This window comes from Pollicipes pollicipes, unplaced genomic scaffold, assembly GCF_011947565.3.
Source record: "Pollicipes pollicipes isolate AB1234 unplaced genomic scaffold, Ppol_2.1 Scaffold_4295;HRSCAF=5057_pilon_pilon_pilon, whole genome shotgun sequence".
In the NCBI taxonomy this organism is placed as follows: Eukaryota; Metazoa; Arthropoda; class Thecostraca; order Pollicipedomorpha; family Pollicipedidae; genus Pollicipes; species Pollicipes pollicipes.
Genome location: NW_023596461.1, coordinates 9,987,648 through 10,009,146, shown reverse-complemented (window position 1 = coordinate 10,009,146; position 21,499 = coordinate 9,987,648). Strand labels below are relative to the sequence as shown.

General features: G+C 51.4%; 1 protein-coding gene across 1 annotated transcript; it reads left to right on the top strand.

Annotated features, from left to right (window-relative positions):
• Window positions 1-10,593: 10,593 nt before the first annotated feature.
• LOC119096289 (E3 ubiquitin-protein ligase XB3) lies at window positions 10,594-20,894 on the top strand (the record flags this gene model as incomplete). Its single annotated transcript, XM_037219115.1, is given in 5 exon segments — window positions 10,594-10,726; window positions 15,392-15,461; window positions 16,372-16,528; window positions 19,518-19,558; window positions 20,729-20,894. Coding segments are annotated over 4 exon segments (412 nt in total), but the record flags the coding sequence as incomplete, so codon positions are not given.
• Window positions 20,895-21,499: the final 605 nt, after the last annotated feature.

The following is a 21,499-nucleotide window of genomic DNA, read 5'->3' as shown; positions in this document are numbered from 1 at the left end:
CTTCTGCTCCTTTGCTTTGTCGACCGCCGGTACTTCCACTGCCCTCGCTGTCTTCGGCTTGCTGTTGGTCCTGGTTGCCCGCTGAGCCCTACAGAACTTGGCGCAATGCCCCAACTTATCACACTGCCTGCACTTGTGCCCACGAGCAGGACAGTGGCCGTCTCCTGCTTTGCGTGGGCCACCACAGTTGAAACACTGGATTGCAACCACAGGCGCCCTCCGAGTCGCGACACCAGCCACCTCCAGCTGTGGCTGTGATGGCACAGGCTTGCCAGCACGGCCACCAACTAGCCTATGGCGCTCCGTTGCCAGATCCATAGCCACTGCAACCTCCAGCACCCGAGATACAGTCAGGGATGGATCCCCGCAAGGCGCTCAAGCAGCTTGTCCGTGCAGCAGCCCTCGACAAACTGCTCACACAGGAACTACTCCTGGAGAGGTCCGAAACCACATCTGGCACCATGCTCATGCAGCTCTGCCATGTACACCTCTGCAGACTGGTGCTCCTGCTGCAAACATCTCCGGAACAGCGCACGCTCAGTGTGCTCTGATCGTCTATCTGGAAACAGGCGCCGGAACACAGCAGCTACCTCCGGAAGCCGGTCCTTGACCTTGTCTTCTACGGGATCCACTCCATACTTGACAGAGTCCTGGTCCCTCAGCTGCGTTGCTTCTGCCACCGCAAAGTGCAGACGACGGGCCTCCTGACCCACGTAATGCAGGAGGAGTGTTTCCTGACGCGAAGCCGTCCACGGCTCCCAAAATCTGGCCACAGCGAAGATCTCAAGCTCCTGGAACCACAACGTCCATAGGATCTGAGGCCGACTGGCCGCAGCCAAAAATGGCGTCGGCGCCCGACACGTTTCCATCGTGAGTTCCACTGTCCTCATCGCCACTTGTAATGTTCCGTCCGTTAATAGAGGTTTATTACTTTACGCTTAAATCAAACAATTACTTGCAATAGTGCCGATTCAAGAAGCTCGGCACACAGCCCACAATAGCCACACACCCAGCCGCGCCGCACCACACAGACAACAACCCGCACCGAAGGCCGCCGCTCCATGCGCAGATTCCGCACCGGTGACACGGCCAAACACAGATTTCTGTAACTTCCGTTAGGTGGTCGAACAACTACGGTTTAACTTCAACTACGGAAACAAACTTCTAAAACACCTGAACGCCACAATAACAGGGGCGGATTAGTATTTACAGCACGGCGAACTGGTGCTGAAATCTGCGGTGGAAGTGGGATAGTCAGTGGAGTATTTCGTGAATGGGCTTGCGGGTGTTGAACAAAAAAGGTCCAACCTGCCCCACCCCCAAAAAATATGCCAACAAACAGGCTTTTCCATGGATTCATCCATCCCTCTTATCCTCTATCTTGCTTTATCCTGCATCCGCGCGTCACCCCGCTTGTCCGGGGCGGGCTGCATGCGTCAGCCACGAGTGGGCCGAGAGCCCCGTGGGAAGGGGGACCCCGGCCGGGTACCCAAGCATGCGCGGGTTAAAGCTCGGCGGTTAGCCCCCCAGGCGCATGCACGTCTGTCCCATCGTTAACCATTTTCCTTCATCCCATAGCCCTGAAATGATCATTCCTGCTCGAAGGGGCTCTAATCCAACAAAAAACAAAAACAAACAAACCAAACCACGGATTATCCCTACCTCCCAAAGTTGGGGGTTTTAGTCCAAGTTGCTGAGGGGGCTGAAGCCCCGCCCCCTTCCCCAACTAAATAGGAAATTACAACCCTGGGGAGAGAAAAGGAAGAGCTTCTATTTTTGTGTTACCGTAGCTGTTGATCTGTCCTGAGCGTAGCCTCAAATTACACAGGTGGGATATGCTCCCCAGTGTTAACTTTGAGCGGTGCCAGTTGTTTTCGGAAGGTTTTAAGGAGCATTAAATTTCGCGACGGTCATTCTCGCGCTCCCGGAGCCTGCCGCCTGCTGCTATCTACAGCGGCCAGTACCGCTCGGTTTTTATGGAAACTGTAAACCTGGCCATAGATGTTCTTGCTGATGAAATTGAGAGTGCGCAAGCTCATAGCTTATATATGTAATTCGTTTCACTATTTGACTCGACAAAAGAATGGACGTCCTCAGCCAAACACGGGTCCGCCTTTTCATTTGTGAACTCCGTTCGACCAACTCTATCCAAAGCTAATGAGACCCCTCACTTGTTTCCAGGCAAGGCCCCCTTGAGTAAAACGCTAGGGGTTATATTATCGCTACCGGTCATGGGTTAAAGGGTCATTCCGTCACAGCGCGGGATGCCAAGTGGCTGCCATGCTGGCGAGAGGGGGGCAGGATCCCCTGGTTGATCCGGAGGCTCTTAGAGCGATATGTCATACGCTGGTCCCCTCCCTGACATGCTGGAGGGCCTCCATCGACACAGAGGCCCCCATAAACGTAAAAAGACCTCTTGTCGCCGCATGGGTCCAATAACTGGCACCGAATCTCCAGTTCGGCTAACAGGCCTTTGGCAGGAATGGGCTGGACGGCACCCGCTTGGTAACGGGGAGAGGGGGGGGGGGGGAGGCCTGACTGGCACAACAGAGCCTTTCCATTGTCTTATTGTGGATTTTCATCATAAGTTATCATGTTTCCTTTCAATGCCAGAGGGCCCCGACAAACGCAAGTAGCCCTCTGACATTCGGGGTCTCGCTCCTGTCCCTGCTCAGCAAATGTTCTCATGGCCGACTACGGACCCCTTGCCGACATAGAGCCCCCTAACAGGCACTGTGAAGTCCCCGCCGTCACAGAGCCCCCCATTGCTGCAGGGACTCCGATAAATGCTAATCGCGAGCCCCGGCGTTGTTCCTTGTTTGCAAATAGGTCTCCAGGCCTCTGACCGATACGAGCCAACTGTTTGGCCCCGTGTCGAGACCCTTTTTAACAGGGGTAGAGGGCCCTAATAAGAGAGTCCTTAAAAAAGCTCTCTGACTGACATTTCAGGTCACGGCGCTGCGGGTAGAGATCTCGGCTCGGATCTAACTGGCTCTTGATTTTTGGTTCTGGGGGCCCTTCAGTCCCTCTTGAAGGCCTACCAAATACGGCGCTTGGCGACGCAGGGTTACCCACCGACACAAAAACCCCTGTTAGGTACTGGGCGCTCCTGACCGGCACAGGGGCCACTCATTGCTTCAAGGAGCCCGACCGATGCAAATCGCGGGCCCCAGCCTTGTCCCTGTTTTGTAAATAAGCCCTCAGGGCCCCACCGACGTGGAGCCAAGTCTGCGGCGCTGCATGTCTGGCTGAAATATAGGTCTACCCTTTCACAAGGGACCCAATCGGTGCAAGAGGCCCTCTGGCTGAAAATTGATGCCACAGTTTACCGGCCAGAATCCTTAATGTGACTTACGGTAGGTCCTTCAGCATTCCAAACGGGCCCTCGATCGCCGACCCCGAGGGGCCCCCCTTGGCTCATTCGGGGTCTCTTGCCAACATATGATCTCTGTTAGGCATTGTGGCTCCCTGACCGACACAAGGGCCCCTCATTGACTCAGAGGTCCGACCAATGTGAATTGCGGGGCCCGGTCTTGTCGAAACTTGCGAAATGAACCCTCAAGCCCAGACCGACACGGGGCCGACTGTTCGGTATTGGCGGTGCGTCAACAACAAACAAGCCTTTATTGACTCAAGGGAAATGATGAGTTTCTTGCGGAACGCAACATTTCGCATTGACTTCAACACAGATCTACGATCGAAAACATACTGAACCTTTTTATTTTCTTTCAAGTGCCTCAAGTGTGTGACATTTCAGATAACGAGGGAATCACTCGGTTCTTCACGGGGCATACGAATTTAGCCTCTAGAGGCCTCTGAATGCAAGACCGATATTCGGAAAGCACAAATATCACTCGTGATGTGGGACGTGCATTGTGAACTCACATGTTGCAAACCGTGCAAACCTCTTTTTGTCAAATGTGTATGCCAGCTGCGTCAAAGGTTTCAGGTGCAATGAAAATGTTTATCGAATTTGGGTTGAGATCAGGTAAGGTCACGTGCTGATGACATGTTTCCAGAAAGTATATGTCATGTCGAGTAAAATGGAGTCAGCTGCTTGATCGAATGAGGGGTAGTCCAAAAGTATAACTTATAATGCCTGGAAATGAGTTATCTCTCACCTAAATTTGTATCAGTCTCTGCTGTAAGCAATTATTCTCACTGATTTTAACACGAGATCTGACAAGGCGCGCAGCCAGAACCTGGGCAACGGACGGGCACAAGGTTGACAAAGGGCACCCTGACAGCATAAGGGCTCTACAAAACCAAATATGGCCCATTTGTTGATGAGTGAAAGCTTGTCTGATGTTTTTCACTGGTACCTTCTTTAACTGGAATAAAAGCTTAAAGCTACCGCAAGATCAATTCTGCCTGAACTTTTTAGTCAATGAGCCGAAGAAACACTGCGGCGATTGATATACAACTTACATAACGTAGTTTAAGCATCTGTTTCGGGGAATGTGCCTGTTAACTGTTACGCGCTGTGGACCCCTGAGCGATGCAGGAGCCCTGCATTGTTGCAGGGGCTCTGACCAATGTAAATCGCGTGTCCGGCCGTGCCCCTGCTTGCGAAATTGCCCCTGAGCTCAGATCGACATGGACCCGACTGTTCGGTGTTGGTGACCTCTGGCTAGACCAGAGACATGTTCTGTTTGAGTGGCTCCAAATCGGTGTCATTGTATCCAAATCACATGTCAGTTATTCGTTGTGTTACTTGACACCATTCGACCCAGCATGACATTTGCTGCCTGGAAATGTGCCACTTCTAATTGCATGCGCCGGGCCATTATTTCGTCTTCACTTCCTCAGTGGAAGTGAAGACGAGCCTGCAATGACGTGTTACGTCACCTGGTTAGCAGGGGACGGAATACATTATATGAAATGATATACTGCTGTCCATTCGCGGTGAGGCCTGAAAAACAACTCCGGCTCTCCCTCGGGTTATGGCCCGAGTCAACTCGCACAGCGGGTAGTACTAGCCAAGGCCCAGTAGTCATCACGTGGCCTGGTATGACCTGAACACGGCTTCGGTCATCAAACTTCTTTCACTGGAACCTTTAACGCAATAGCCGTGTACATGCGACTAAACCAGGCTTAGTTCGATCTCCACATGCTAGTTGCGTTACTTATCCAACTACCGCGTTATATTTGTCCATGTGAGGTATCCATCTTATTTGCCGTGACTTATAGAGGTCCCAGTCGTTGGCGCTCGTAAAAGGACGAGAGAAGTCGTCGTTATTTAAAATGTTGCATACTCGGAACATTTTTGAAGTGTTCTACATTTGGGGCCTATTTCTAAAACATTAGCGAAACCTGTGACCTCGAGACCGGTCACGTGTAATGACAGGCACTGGGTAGCGCACCACGGCACCCTCAAGACATAACAAGGATATCAGTTCTTCTTATTCCCGGGTCAAAAGTATGCTGCCAATGCTTTGTAACAGCACAGCACTTTTTCCTCACTGTTGTCGCGATCGCCGTCGTCATGACAACCGCCGCGGTACCTATACTGGTGTGAATAAAAGCAAAGGTCATGATTGGCCCAGCGGACGGCATGGGCCTGTTACAAGAAGTGCATTGGTCGAAGGTTAAACCACCTCGTCACTGTGGACCATGTGATTGGTGCCTCTATTCCTAAGGCCGAAGTGCGCCTTGAAAAGAGCACTGGGACCATTACAGAGCACACTCGTTGGAAAATGCACGGCAAATTGAATGAATTCCTTTCATAATGGTGAACGGAGAGTTCAATGAGATTTCTCCGGCGGGAGCGGCTACCGGAAATAGAAATTCTGAGATTTCCAGAAGGATTTCGAGAAAACCGGCATTATTGATCACATCGTGCGCGCCTGATCTAATACTGACTGAAAGTACAGAAAGGTGGCATGCTCCCTTTAAAGAAAATTACAACGGACGGGATTTTCCATGTCGTAAGGACCCGTGTAAAAAACAACGAGAAATAATGTACTGCGCCAGACACTGATGGTTTCCATACATGTATGACTTTTTCGTTTGAAGTAAGCTGTATTTGGTTTAGCAGTTAGCACCATTTGATTCGGGATTTTATGCACTCTGTGAAAATAAATCATTTATATTTCTTTGGGCAGGGTTATGCGTGACCTGATGTGACCAGAAATTCTGTTCAGCCACCCTATTTATTTGACCTGAAAAGTTTGATGCAACTGGTGTGCACATTCCATTAAAGGGAGTACGCCTCCTTTATTGTACTTTTCACTAGTTGTTAAATCAGTTACGTGCGATTTGATCAGAAATACTAGATCGGAAACGCCTCAGAATTTCGATTTGAAACAGCCGATCCCGTGGAAAACATCTAATTAGACTCCCTGCTCACCACTATGAAAACAATACATTTGATTTGCATTGCTTTCCATCACGTGCGTGTTACGAAAAATTTGCAACACAATAGTTTATCAACATGCTTGTTTAAAAACACTGCGAACGCTCGAAGCACTCTGCTCAGCCAAAAAACAAAACGCAAACACGAAGGTATTGTACAGCGAATTCATTAAACGTCACGCCATGGCTTCGAGTCATCCTCCATGGCGTTTACAGCATTAGCTTTTTCGGGGCGCACTTTGGCTTTGGGAATGGGAACATAACCTGATCCAAAGTGATGCACTGGTCCAAACGTCAACATAAGCGCTTCTCGGTAACAGGCTCTCATCGTCCGCCGGACCAATCACAAACGTTCTCTTATTCACACCAGCAGAGGTGCCACGGCGGTTGTCATGACGACGGCGATCGGGACAACTGCAGGAAAGAAGCGTTGCGTTGTTACAAAGCGCTGACCTCGTAATTTGGCTTCGAAATTAATTACTACTGATATCCTTATCATGCATTCATGGTGCTGCATTAGCACCACCCATTAGCACCACCCATTAGCACCACCCATTGCTATTATTAGGCGTAACTGGTTCCGAGGTTTCACTTGGGTATGCTTTTAAAATATGTCCTAAAGATGGGTTACTCCTTTGAGGTCATGAGGTACACGACTTAATGCACTACCTTAACATGTCGACAGACATACACGTCATGAGGTACACGATCTAATACACTAATCTTCTACTATTCTTACACATACTACTACTCAGATCAAATAAGTAGGGTGACCAGGGACATAGCCGGAGCCCTCGCAGGTGGGGCACAGGGCTGACAAAGAGCCCCTGATGGTAAAAGCCTTCTACCCCCACAACAAATCGCCGGATGTGGCCCATTTGTTAATGAGAGCAACTTTTTTTTTACCCAACTTGCGGCTAAGAAAAACTACCCTCAAGAGACCCCTTTTTCGTACCCAATGCAGGCCCATTTGTAAATGAGGACATGCGCGCTCGCACATCTTAGCGACCAAAACCGCGACGCCAGGTTTGCAGTCTCCTAAAGGCTGCGCACCGTCGGCCCTGGGTCTAACACTAGGCCGCGGCCAACAGGTAGACGAAAATGATGACCCATTCGCAATGAATACCTTTGAAGGATTTTGAACACCAAATTGCACACTAAGACATATTCCAGGCGTATATTTCACCTGTGCGGTTTTAGGTTGATGGCAATAACGCTATCGTCTTTAAAGCACCGCTAAGTGGTGCTGGAATCTGGTGATGGAATTGGAAGCGTAAAGACAAGATCTTTATTTTACGCGTTACTCTGTGAATCTGTCTAAGAGGACAACCTCAAAATTTAACAAGAAGATTCGCCTAATGTAATCTTTGAACTGCACAGATTCATTGTGAAAAAAACATTCAACATTAGCTTACGGCGGTCACTGTTACGCGCAAGGCGCCCGCCCTTGACGTAACTTGCACTGGCCAACGCCGTTCGGTTTTACAAAAACTGCAAACCAAGCCATCGCTACCCTTGTTCCCCGAGATCGCGGGCGTGTCATTGCGGCTTTATGACGCACTCAGCTGCTGGGGCTGTGTGACATAGCCTGCTCTCACTGGCGGGGAGGGCGGGGGCCGCAGAGAACCGAACCACGTGCTGTGGTTTCCGAGACGCACAGTGGTCAAGCCTTTTGATATGATTTGTTTCACTAGTGGATTCTGCAAAATAACTGACGTTCTCAGGGAAACATGGGATGGTCTTGTGCGTTTTGAACTAATTTCGACTCACTTCATTCAACACTACTGAAACCCCTTATTTCTGTCCGGTCAAGGGGCTCCCTTAATACCACAATACCGAGCACACTGTTGTTCACGGTCAAGGACTGAGGGGTCATTATTTCCCAACGCGGTGTGTTTTCCGACCGTCATTCTGATGACACGGGCGGCATCCCCTGGCCGATACGGAGGCCCTGAGAGGGATCCGCCGTATCACATTGGTCCGCTCCCTAACGCCAGAGGCCTTCTAGCCCGCGCAGTTGACCCCAGATCCCCGCATAGGCCGTCATTAAAGCAACAGCATCCCTGCTCGCCGCAGGTGGCCAAATAATTGACACATAGACTCCAGTTGGGCTGAACGGGCCAATGCCGAAATACGGCTGGGGGCCCACCGTTCGGTACTGCGGGCCCTCACTGGCACATGACTCTTCTGTCGCCTCAATGTGAGCATTCATCATAAGCTCTTATGTTACCTTCAATTGTCAGAGGGGCCCGACCAACGCAAGGGGCCCAACCAACGCAAGAGACCCTCTATCATTCGGGCCCCCGTCCCCATTCCTGTTGAAGCATCTTTTCCTGACCCATTAGAGGCCCCTTGTTGACACAGAATGTTCTGTTAGGCACTGTGGCCCCTGGACGATACAGAAGCCCGACCAATGCAGGTCGCGGGTCCGGCTTTGTGTCCATGATTGGGAAATGGGCCCCCAGAGCTCAGACCAGCACGGAGCCGACTGTTCGTTGTCGGAATCTCTGGCCAAAATAGAGGAACGCTCTGTTCCAGGTGCAAGAGAACTATCGGCACAAGAGATCATTTCGCTGACAATGGAGAGGACGCCAATGGGTGGGGTCCTTAATGTAACCCACAGCCAGCCCTTCGGACCCTCCAGCCTTCCCATCGAGCCCTTGATCGTTGGTCTCGAGGGACCCTCCGGCCCCTCTTTGGGCCCTCTCAAACACCGCTCCGACTCTGGGCCACGTGCCCCGCTGGTCCCCTGTTCGGCACCGTGACCCCGAACCGGCACAGGAGCCCCCCATTGTGTCAGTGATCCCGAAGCATTTCAAATCGCGGACTCCGGCCTCGTTTCTGCTTGGGAAATGTTTTTCAAGGGTTCAGACGGGCATGAAGCCGACTACTCGGTGTTCGTGGTCTCTGACCGACTCAGGCACCCGTATTGTCTTAGGGGTTCCTGAAACGGTGCAAGAGGACTTCTGATTGATCTTTCAGTTCACGGCCCTACGGGCCATGATTTCTTATATGACCTACAGCCAGTCCTTCGCGCCCTTATGCGCTACAGCCGCGCCTTTGATCATCGGTTCTGGTGGGCTGCCCGGGTCCCTCTTCGGGCCTCATCAAACATTCCCTTGATCGGCTCAGACCCTTGCGAGCACAAGGCTCTCTTTTAGGCGCTGTGGACCCCTGCCAGATACAAGACCCCGACCAGTAGTAAATTGCTGGCCCCGGCTTGATACCTGATTAGGAAGGGGTCCTCAGGCTCATACCGACACGAAGCCGACTATGCTGGTTAGGCTAGTGCCTGACCAATATACAGGATTATATCGGCTCATGGCTTCCCGATCGGCGCAAAGGGCCCTCTGACCGTTATTTGAGGGTCTGTCTTCGCAGGTCAGGGCCCCTGAAAAAGACTCCGACTAGCCCTTTGTACCCTCCAATCGGGCCCTTGATCGTCGGACCCAATGGGCCCTCTAGGCTCTTCGGGCCTCCTCGAACATTGCCTCTGGCCGACTCAGGGCGCCTTGACAGCACAGGGCCCCTGTTAGGCGCTGTGGGACCGCGAACAATGTAAATCGCTGCCTCCGGCTTTGTCACTGCTTGGGGAATGGGCTTTGTGGGCCTTGGGCTTGGGCTTGGGCCTTGGGCTTTGTCACTCAGGCCCATGCCGCCAAGGGGGCGACATTGCGTTACTGGTGGCGTCTGATCGAAATATTGGCCCCTGTCGACTCAGTGGAGCCCTGATCAGTGCAGAGCCCTCTGGCTGGTATTGGAGTGCCCGGCCCTGCGGGCCGAGGCTCCTGAATGAGACCTCAGGCTAGCCTTTTTAGACCTTAGGGCCCTCAAATTTTGGTCAAATTTCAAGGTCGATTGTGGCGCTCAGAAAGCTCGAAAGGCGAAGTTTCGAGATCAAACGGCGGGGTAGCGCTGCAACGCTGTTGTACGGGATCGATGTTTGTAAATAAGACGTCACCTGGGAGATAAATGTCGATTTCGCGCTCAAAAGCGCATATATGAAAGCAATTATCAATAACATTCAACGCCAAAGGACGGCGTAGCGCTGCAGTGTCGCTTTAGAGAACCGATCTACTCAAATCAGAAGTCATTTGTGAACGGCTCTGGTTGCCTTAAGTACATCTGTTACGATAAAATGGATATGCTCTTGTGGGAAGGATGGGTGGTAGGACAGGTGGTTAAGAAACAAAGCTAGGAATACAGCGATAGCTGGCCACTCAAAGCGGCGCAAGAGAGGCGTGAAGGAGCGCATTCTGTTCATCCCATTGTTGTGTGGATATTTCTTTATTGCTTGTCCATTCATGTGTTGAAGGCGTTCGCAAACAAGTTCAAATGTATGAGGACGTTTGAAGCGTAGGTGGGTTCCCAGATTTGTCTCGATCGTTCTTGAGGATGACGTATTTGGAGGTGAGACATGGTTGGATGCCTCTGAGTCAGAAATCGTGCTCTGCTGCTAAACTGAGATGAGATGTGATTTTCGTAGCGCTTTAAATATTCTGTGAACTTCGCATGTTAAAGAAACGATGATGCATGCGAATGGTCTTTAATTATAGGACAACTGCTACTTTATTTTACAGAAGGGTTTTTAAGAAATCAATATAACCAAGCAGAACCATTCAGTCAAAGGAAATGACCAAGTGACCCCTAGTTGGTGATGGCTGCGGGCTTGTTACAGCCGCTGGAGGGCTAGAAAATATTGGTGGACCCCAATCACCATCACTGTCCAGCCAATAGCTCAGTTTATGTTGCATTGCCACCTTGATGTACTCCAGCCATGCTGCATTGAACACAGAGTAAGGACTTCAATGAGCCATACTGAAATGCAGAACAAAAACAGTTTAAAGCATAACAGACCAGGTAACAGGCATATGCCAACCTGATGCTGGTCAGGCTGGCCCAGGATTGGAACTGATGGACAAGACTGGAGAATAAATGTTTGCCAAGTATGTGGGAATATGTCCACATGTCTGACATATCATGACCAGTATCACACACTCAGGTTCAGTGCACTACTACTTTCAGAGCATAAAGAGTCAATGTTTCAGGGAATTTCAATATTGCAATGACAATTTCAGGCAAAGGACTTTTTCAAACATGTAGAATAAATTAATGTACAAATTGAGCATGATTTGGCCTGGCCTGAGTATGGCACACATAAGCACAAGGTTGAGCACAATGATGTCATATAGGCATTAAATGTGGTAGATGGATTGCACAGTCTGGTTGGCAGATAAGGATGGTCTACTGGAACATGCAGCTCCCACTATAAAGGAAGCAAATCCCTAGATCATTCCAAGTAATGCTAAATGAGATAATGTCAAGTCAGAACGTAACCAGTTCATTCAGGTGTTTCTACAAGCATTAGCAACACTAATGCTGAGGGGTGTATTATCAGGGGTGCCATATCACTTTTAATGCATGGTTTTTGATACGGGAGGTAAAGTCAAATAAGAATGGGTCAAGTTTGGAGAGACTATCTTGCCCTTTTACTAATGACAAAACATGAATGACAGTATTACTCTATTGAAATATTAATAGGTGAGATCTAAAGTTTTATGTCAAGGAAAGGCATTCAGAGATATATGCATACATGAAGCTGTGCAGAAATGCACAAATGATTGAAGTGGTTGGTCAAAGTACGTGCTTTCCAATCTTCACATCTATGGTAGGGTGGGCTCAGGCCTCATCAAGCACATAATTTACCCTGCACTGAGATGGTATGCAGCCAGTGACAGCCACTTAAAATCAAGTCATGTCGGATGCAGCATGTTGACCTTTCCCCACCAAATTCTGCTGTTGACCTGGAATGATGCAATCCGATGGTGGGGTCGGGGCTAAAGTAATAAGCACAGCCTAGTCAGGGCTCTGATCCCAGAAATCAGTCCATGCAAAATAGTTTAAGTGAGTCTAAACAGAAAAATGCAGTAAGAAGGTAAAGCTCCAAATCAATAGAGAGAAAGGACAGTGTTTCAAATAGACAGGAATGTGACTTGGCATAAGTTCATTTGCCTTTACAGACAGTTTCTCTTACAGGCAGGGCTAGTGCTATCAATTGGTGATGGAGGAGGGGGGAAGAGGAGGGAAGGCAAGACCAGACAACCAGTGTCATAAAACTTGTGTAAAAATGGGTGATAAACCATGAGTTCCATAAATGAAGTTATCCCAAATGATTATTGCTGTGCAAATTCTTCCTATGCCCTGTACTGTACCAGTGATTGGAATGTCTTGTCACAATGTCAGCTTCTGAGCACAGCATGTACAACTGTGTGAGCCATTCAAACATGCCATGCAAAAGTTGATCAAGCATGTGCATGTCAAGTGGCAAAACACCAGCAGGTTGAGATTTCATGCGTGTTCACCTGCAAGCCACCTCTCTTAGTTGTGCAGATTAGCCTATGCTTTTTATGGACCTTAAAAGTCCTATGCATATGATGGGCCTCCATCACATCTGATGGGACCTCCTGTCAACCAACAAGGCCAGCTTTGGACCACCAGACCGTCCTGTGGTCAGATATTGTCTCCTGCATGCCTCGAGGGCCCTCCTTTTGCACTTGATGGAATGTTCTGTACCTGTCATCTGCAGTCCACTGTCACACTACAGGGCCTCCTTAAATTTCAAGAGGAATTCAACCCCTGTTTCCCCTTGAACATTCCCCCAAATGGTCCCCCTTGGCAAGCCACAATGAGGCAGCTGGCCCTTGTTCTCTGGTGGCACTGACCCTGGATGCCTCCCAAAGGTCAATATCCACAGCTTCTTGCTTCTGTGTAACCAAGAATAAGAACACTAGGGTCTTGAAGACAAAGATGACATGGATGAAAGGGAGCTGCTTCAGTGTAGTTGAGCAAAAGCGTAAAGTAATCAAAACTAAAGACATGTTTGGCTGTTGCCAACAAATCAGAGTACACATAGATTGACATGCATTGCCCTACTTTGGTGGCACATTTATTATTATATTGTATTCATTTTTCCCAGGAAAACACAAAAATGAAAAGATGCATTCTGGCAAGTTTTCTGGTACCATCCCTGTGATTATTTTCAACACATTTTAAGTACTTCAAAATGTCGCTGTAGGCCAGGTCTCAGTAATAGGTCAGGTTGATTGATCCAATGCTCAAATGATTTAACATTTTGTACTTGCTGGAAAAGCAATGTCTGAACACAGCTTTACAGACTTAAACATTGCACCTAAGGAAAAGCAATTATGCTGCCAGATTTTTTCAGAAGTTGGCGATTTCTTCGTCTTAGGTCATGTAATTCACACCATTTTCACAGAATTGCATTATTTTAGAGAACAGCAGGTGTTTGAAAACAATCTTTATGGTTTGGCAGATAAAGAACAGATTGTGAACATGTTTTACTGGCAATGAAACAGAAAGAACAGCTCAACAAATGGGAACAGAACAATAATTGTGTGACAGTGTAACAAAAAGTAGTGGCTAAAGGTACAAAATCATGCAGGCAGCAAAAACTGATGCATCAAAAAGACCACAGTATATTTTTTCACTTGATTCAAAATGAAAAGGGAACAGAAGTTACTTTTCAGACAATAATGCTCACACATTTCACTGCCTCTTGTTACCTGCACCCTGAAACCCAGTACCCCTGTACCCTTGTGTAAAATAAAGCAAATGTTAGATAGGTTTGGGCGAATGTCTGTGCTCAGCTTCAGTTGTTTGTGGTTGCTGTTCCAATTCAAGCGTGCCACTCAAACATGTACCAGCAGAGGCAAAGCATTCTTGTGGACTGGATTTTGCAGGTGGACTGGCATCATGAGGATGGGCTGGATGATTGGCCACAGGATTGCTCTCAAATAGATCACCTGTTTATTAATGACAGATGGGTCAGTGCTTTCACCTGACCTGGATGATGCAATAGTTGTATCTTTTGTCTGTGATTACATAAATTAAAATGCAGACCTGTTCACATGTTGAAGTATGAAACCAGTCACCAGATTCATCTATATGAACTGCAGATTCTGCAACTCAAGCATACCTGGGGATCCAGCCTCCCAGCCTAGCAGAGAGGGGTATTTCTGGAGCCGAAGATGCTACAAATGAACTGGATTAGAGAGAGATGGACTGAATATGTTTAACACACTCCAACAATCGTGGGAATACGGCTCAGTGGTCATGTATATAAGTCCCAGTGGCAGTTCGTATGCTCGGAAAGGTGAAAGGCTCGCAGCGTCATATTTTTTTGGCAGTTCGATGCCTGGAGAGGTGAACAAACTTTTTGGGGTGAAAAAATTGATGCCCATAAGCAAAGATACTTGGAAATAATGAATTTTCTCCTGTAAAGAGTTTTTTGGAATAGGGGGGGGGGGGGCTGTCTCCTATCCAAAGACAGAGAGAGAGAGAGATGCGTCCCCCCCCCCCCCCCGGACGCTGTCCCTGCCTGCAGAGTTAAAATGTTACTTGGTTATTTGCATTCAAACAGACCCTTCACAGCATATTTATATTCCTGAACAAAATATGGGAGCAGATGCAGAATATAAGCCATCATGTTTCAATAAATTCAATGTAACATGGAATGGGAGTTGTATTCTGGGAAAGGCCTTCAGTCAATGACCTTGATCATTTGAGAGAACAAACTCTGAAAATCACCACAATGACAGAGGATATCAACAAAATAGTTCCAGATGTACACCACAGTTCTTTAGCAATTACGCCTCAATATGCGGCTTGATGTTATCAGATGTGAATTCTGGCACAATGGCACCTCAGAATTTTTAGAGCATCACCTAAACTGATTGTCACAACAATATATTTGTATTGTAAACAATTCACTTTAGCTACTGTTTCCATAACTGCATGCTGCCGAAATATCCACCCGATTATATCTCCATTCTCCTAGTTTTTCTCCGAGGAATAAGGCTAATACTGCTGTCTTATCTATCTATGTGAATAGTGCTACTCGCTAATGTAATGAACAGTTTATGCAATTATAATGCCATTGTCAAAAAACAGAATCTCGAGGCAGCGTCCAAGTGCCAGTTAATGAGGCGATTAACATGTTTTTATAATTTCTTTACAGATTTGACATTGTGGCAGGAAGAATGAGCCCAGAGGATGTGGATGAGTTCCCAGGGAGACTGCTACATCAGGTAATATAACGACAGCTTGGCGTCGTATTTCAACTCAAGGTATTGAAGATTGCGTGGCCACTATCTCTTTCCCCTGGTTTGCCGCCTGAAGTGGTTACCTGTCGCACCGCTTGGAGACAGGTTCTGCAAACCACATTCGTGGTATATGCTGCAAGCAGGATTACCGAGAATCTCATTGCACTGCTGTGTTTGACAGCCAATAGCCAACCTTGTCTTCACGCGTATTTTAACGCACACTTGCGATATCATCACGCGCACAGCTGTCCCCGAACATGTCTAGAACACCATGCAGGCTCCACATCACACCCGTACGAGATTGCCCACCGTTCACGGTTACCTGATGACATAAGTGCGATTGCGGACGGGCTTAAAATAACACCAAGGCGCCAGCCGCGCATTGGACCATCTCTTTCCAAAGCCTGGTTCGGGCGGCCTGGTCCCCGCGGGCGTCCAGGACCAGGACCAGGACCAGGTCCAGGTCCAGGTCCAGGTCCAGGACCAGGACCAGGACCAGGTCCAGGTCCAGGTCCAGGACCAGGACCAGGACGCCCGGACCGGCCACCCAGGTCGCTGTTTGCGCCGCCGGTGGACTCTAAGATCACACGGCCGGAATCGGTGTGAGGCGTCGCGAGCTGCGGCGCGCCACGCCGTCCGGCCGGGTGACCGCGTCCGTGTTATATGACACCGTGTGTGACCGTATGACCGTGTCCCCGGTGACCCTGTCTCTCTTGATCGTGTTTGGCCGTGTCTCCCGTGACCGTGTCCCCCGTGACCGTGTGTGGCCGTGTCTCCGTGCCTCCCATGACCGAGTGGGACCGCGTCTTCCATGTCCGTGTATGACACATGTCTTCCGTGACCGCGTATGACTGTGTCTCCCGTGAACGTGTGTGACCGTGTCTCTCGTCGCCAGGCGGCGCTCTGGGACAACGCCGAGCTGCTGGAGGATCTCCTGGCCAGCGAGGAGATCGCGCACATCAGCTCGCGCGACTCCTGGGGCCGCACGCCGCTGCACGCCGCCGCCACCACCTACAGCTCGCGCTGTCTGCGCGTGCTGCTCCAGTCGGGCGGTCAGTGGGAGGTCAACGCCTCTCCTCACACCCTCCCCCTTCCTGGCGACACCGGCAGCCATGCGGACGGCAGAGGAGGAGTGAACGGGAGTGTGTGTGGTGTGCGATTGTGTAGGGGGGCTTCACTGGGCTGGTGTCTGTCGGCCTGATAGCTTGAGTATGACTGTCTGCTCTCAGGATGTGCATATGCTATGCGTGCGCTGAATGTAACTTGTGGAGGAATCTCCATTAACACTATCCAGGGTTTGTGCATGTGCATTATAGAATGAGTGTGGAGAGCCCTTGTTCAGAGGGAATGCATCCTCACTAACGTCGCGGTTTGACCCGTGCCTGGGAAGCGCGGCAGGTTGTGTTACGCCGCGCAGCGAGAGCTGGGCCGGCTCAGCCCATTTGTGGTTTTTGGATGCCAGACCCGACCCTCGCTGAGCGGTGTTCACGGTCCTGGACCGCCAGCTGCGGGCCGGGAGGGCGGCTTGAGCCGGGGTCTGGCAACGCGACAGGCACGGATCGCGCCGCGGCGCTGGTCACAAACGCACGACCCTGAAGCACTGATGAGGGGTTGCTGTCGCATGTTGTCATTGCATGTTGAAGTGTAGCACAGTCTCGAAAATATATTATAATGGCTACTAGTTGAGCTTTTGTCTTTTTTTAATTGGGTTGCTTGGCCTTTGCTTATTTAAAGCCGAAGCACGCGATGTTTGCATGAAGCACTGCACTGCACAGCGCTTACACTGGATACACCTCGAGGCTGGGTTGCTGCTCGGGCGGCAGCTGGTGAGGGGCATAGCTGTCCGATTCGCCGTCGGCGACTGAAGCGCGCCCGCAGCGCCACCTGTGGCGTCGACGGCTGGTCCGTCGCTCCAGACCAGCCGTTTGGCGGCGGCGGCGGCCGGTCCGTCGGTCCAGACCAGCCGTCTGGCAGCGGCGGCGGCGTGTCCGCCGCTCCAGACCAGCAGTCGCTGCAGACCAGCCCTCTGGCAGCGGCGGCCGGTCCGTCGGTCCAGACCAGCCGCCTGGCAGCGGCAGCGGCCGGTCCTCCGCTCCAGACCAGCCGTCTGGCAGCGGCGGCGGCGGGTCCACCGCTCCAGACCAGCCGTCTGACAGCGGCGGCGGCGTGTCCGCCGCTCCAGACCAGCAGTCGCTGCAGACCAGCCCTCTGGCGGCGGCGGCCGGTCCGTCGGTCCTGACCAGCCGTCTGGCAGCGGCAGCGGCCGGTTCTCCGCTCCAGACCAGCCGTCTGGCAGCGGCGGCCGGTCCGCCGCTCCAGACCAGCCGTCTGACAGCGGCGGCGACCGGTCCGTCGGTCCAGACCAGCTGTCTATCTATCTATCACTACGAACGCTATCGGACCCAGCGGGCGCCCCAAAACCATTGGAACGCTGAAAATCACTCGGAGGATATCACCAGAGTCACAGCAATAATCTCTGCCTTTTGCCGACTTTGATCTCACGTCATTCACGCAATCACGCTGGACGGGGCAAAATACGGCGGTGTTTGGCTCTGGTTGCGGAAGTTTGACAGCTGTTATGGAAAATCGCTGAGCGCAGTGGGGTCTGTAGTCCATGTTTTTGCATGTTTTCTGTCGGATATGCAGGGGGCAGAAAAAACTGACATTTTGTTGCAACACAAGTCACGAATGAATTCAGTAACACACATTTCTACCATGGATGTGTCGGAGATTTCGAGAAATGCTCATTTCTCTACAGTCTGACCGCCTATACGCCCTCCATAACACGTGCCGAAGTTATCTCAGGTCACGGCAGCAACGCAGCCACGCTCTTCTCGGTAGACCATCTGCCGCCTCCCGCGCGTGACAGTTCTTACTGACCGCGTGGCTTCTCTTACCCCCCCCCCCCCCCCTTTCAGAAGGCGCTCTTGCCTGCCTATAACTTACTTAAAACTCGTGGCTGTATCAAATGGCTGTGACTAGAGCTCCAACTTCGTGAAATAAATATCGGTTAGGTTTTCTGACGCCATGTAATGGACTTTCTGCCAAACTATTAGCGTTGCAATCGACCTACGATGTTACAGATACCAGTCATCGTATCATGTATGAAAGTCATTTGCTTAAGCCATACATGTGAGCTTACCGGCGTGGAATCCAGTACGACCCTGATTCTCGTATGGTGCTTTTTGGTGTTCGGTTCATCCTGACGCTTTGCGTCTCAACATCAATTATTGACGCGTGGGCTTTCCTTGCCGTGTTTACTGGACGTAAAGATTATAACGCTGAACACTACCAACGCAAAACTACCCGCAGTCTCTTTCCGTGTTTCATTTAGTGTCGGTGGAAATCTGCGCACGCTTGAAATACGATTGGAATATTTAGTGATCGTTGGATGGTAAAGCTATCTTCGCCGATCGGAGCCCGAGTGATGTTAAAGTGATAGCACGTGCTGGTAGCGTCGCCTTCATGGGGGCAGAGGCGGTGGGGTGGTGCGGTTCCGTACGGCGCCGAACATACCGCTGACGTTTATCGAACATGATGACGCGGTCAAAAACTTGGGTGGTGTAGCCCTACCGAGAACGAGTAAAAACGTATGTTTGTGAATGCCGCTGTCTTTCGTCGCACATCGCGTGAGGTTGTACCAGTCATGTTTAGCTAGCCTTGAAGACAGGCAACGTTTCTCTGGTTAATAGACTGATGGATGGTCACGCTCGCTGTTTCTGTAGCTTTATATCCCGCTAAGTGTGTTAGGTACAACGTTTTGAGTGCGCGTACCGGTTATCGCCATTCTTGTCGGAATTCCCACCGTCGTCCTTGTCAGAGAAAACTGAATTGCCCCCACTGCACACTGACGGAATCAACATTCAGGCCACGAAGTGCTCTATTGAAGGGGTCATGTGCCAAACTGCGCAACAGATGCTCGTTTTCTAGAAGAACTCAGATGCACGGTCGCATGCTCAAGTGTCGAGTGTGAGTCGAGCGCGTGATGAGAGAGGCAGATGAGGCGAGGCGGCTGCTGATGGCGTCCATCCCCTGTTGCAGCGGACCCGGATGTGCCGTGCGGCCCTCGCGGCGAATACCGGGTAAGTGCGCCGCTCTCCCGGCGTGCTCAGCGCCCCGGGGGAGGGGTGCCGAATCACCGTTGGCTGCCTGGCTGAGAGGAGGACGTGCGAGACAGGAGGCACTGCTGCCAACAAGGAGTGGTCGGAACCGTGCTCCTCCCTCTCCCCCTCCCCTCGAGCTGCTACGTCGTACCCATTGTCTGAATACGGACAAAGAATAGTTTTTGCTTTTCATAGGAACCGGGTCGCTGTGACGTCTCACCTGATAACACGTTGCTCGCATGGCACGCTTGCTACAATGCGATTAAAGGCAGTGTTAGTGGTTGAGCGCGCACGTCTGGGGCTGTGGGGTGTCTCGCTGTCTCGTTTGATTTGAGCTAGGCTTTGGGTCAAGGTAAGGGCTCGACCATTCGAAACGAGGGCTATAACACATGTTGTAACGTGGGTCGTTATGCGGTTTTGAATCGGTAAGCTGATTTGGATTGGTCGGATCGTGGATCAGGGCCTGGTTGTTACGCTGGTTTTGGTATCTGGACTCCTGGTCAGCTCAACAGTGTTGCTGTTGGTTCCAGCAGGGTTGTGCATGTCCGTCTATGGATCAGACCGTGGGTCTTGTCGCTGACTGGTCCTGTGGGTCCGGCGGTGTGTCAGGACTGGGGTCATTTGCACCATCAGCCCGGGTCACAATCCGGTCCCAATGTCGGTCCGTTGGTCAGTCTGTCGGCTGGGGTCTGGACGAGCTTGTATCTGTGTGGGCCAGGACGTGGGTCTGACCGTGACTGGCACTGCGAATTCGAAGAAGAGAGGGGATGGGGAGGAGGGGGCAGTGACACCGTGACTTCTCGCAGCGCGGACAGAAATAGCCTCTCGGAAGAGCCCAGCTGCACTGCTCGTGCGGCTCGCAGTGACGCCCGTATTTTGACCGCGGCCGGACGCGCGCCCGTCCCGACCCGTCTCACCACCACGCCGCACGGATCACTCGCCTGCGCCTTTAAAGCTCACACTGGCCGCCGCCAGCCGGCCTTATTGACATGCGTCGTCCATTCAATTCGGACTGCGTGGTGTGCCTGGCGTGCCTGGCGTGTCCGTCCGGTCCGATATCGTGCCGGGCCGCGGTCGGCGGGGTGCGGCGGGCGTGCGGCCCCGCCCGACGCCGGGGCGTGACGCGCGCACGGCGCGGCCTGTCGCCAGACGTCGCTGCACCTGGCGGCCGAGCACGGCCACCTGGAGAACGTGCGACTGCTGCTGGAGAGCGGCGCCGACCTGCTGCTCAAGGACCACTGCGGCCTCACCGCCATGGACCTGGCCGGCCGCGGCGACCACGCCGACTGCATGCAGCTGCTGCGGGAAACGGCAGGTCAGTCGGCAGGCGGCGAGACGGCACGACAGTCGGGACACGGCAGGTCAGTCGTGACACTCGTGATACGGCAGGTCGGTCGGGATAGCGGCAGGTCAGTCGGGACACGGAAGGATCAGTCGTGACCCTCGTGACACGGCAGGTCGGTCAGGATATGGCAGGTCAGTCGGGACACGGCAGGGTAAGGTCGGGACACGGAATGTCAGTCGTGACACGGTAGGTCAGTCGTGCCATGGCAGGTCAGTCGTGAGGTGGCGGGTTGGCGGCTATACGGCAGGTCAGTTGGGGTACAAGATAGGTTCAGGAAACGCGGGTCAGATGACAGGTCAGGTTTGAGGTGGCATGTCATCCGAAGGCGGCAGGTCCACCAAGAGAGGTGTAAAATTGACAGGCAATTCGGGCTGTCTGTCGTAACACGGCAGGGGAGGTGTGACGTGGCTAGTCATTAAGTCGTCACGTCATCAGGTCAGCTGGTCATCAGGGGACCAAGGTCTCTCCGAACTCGCCGGCAAACATTAAATGTTATAGCGTCTACCGCACAGAGGTCGGGGGCACCACTGTAGCCTACGAGGTGGCTGCAGTCCTAGTACATAGCAATGTACCTC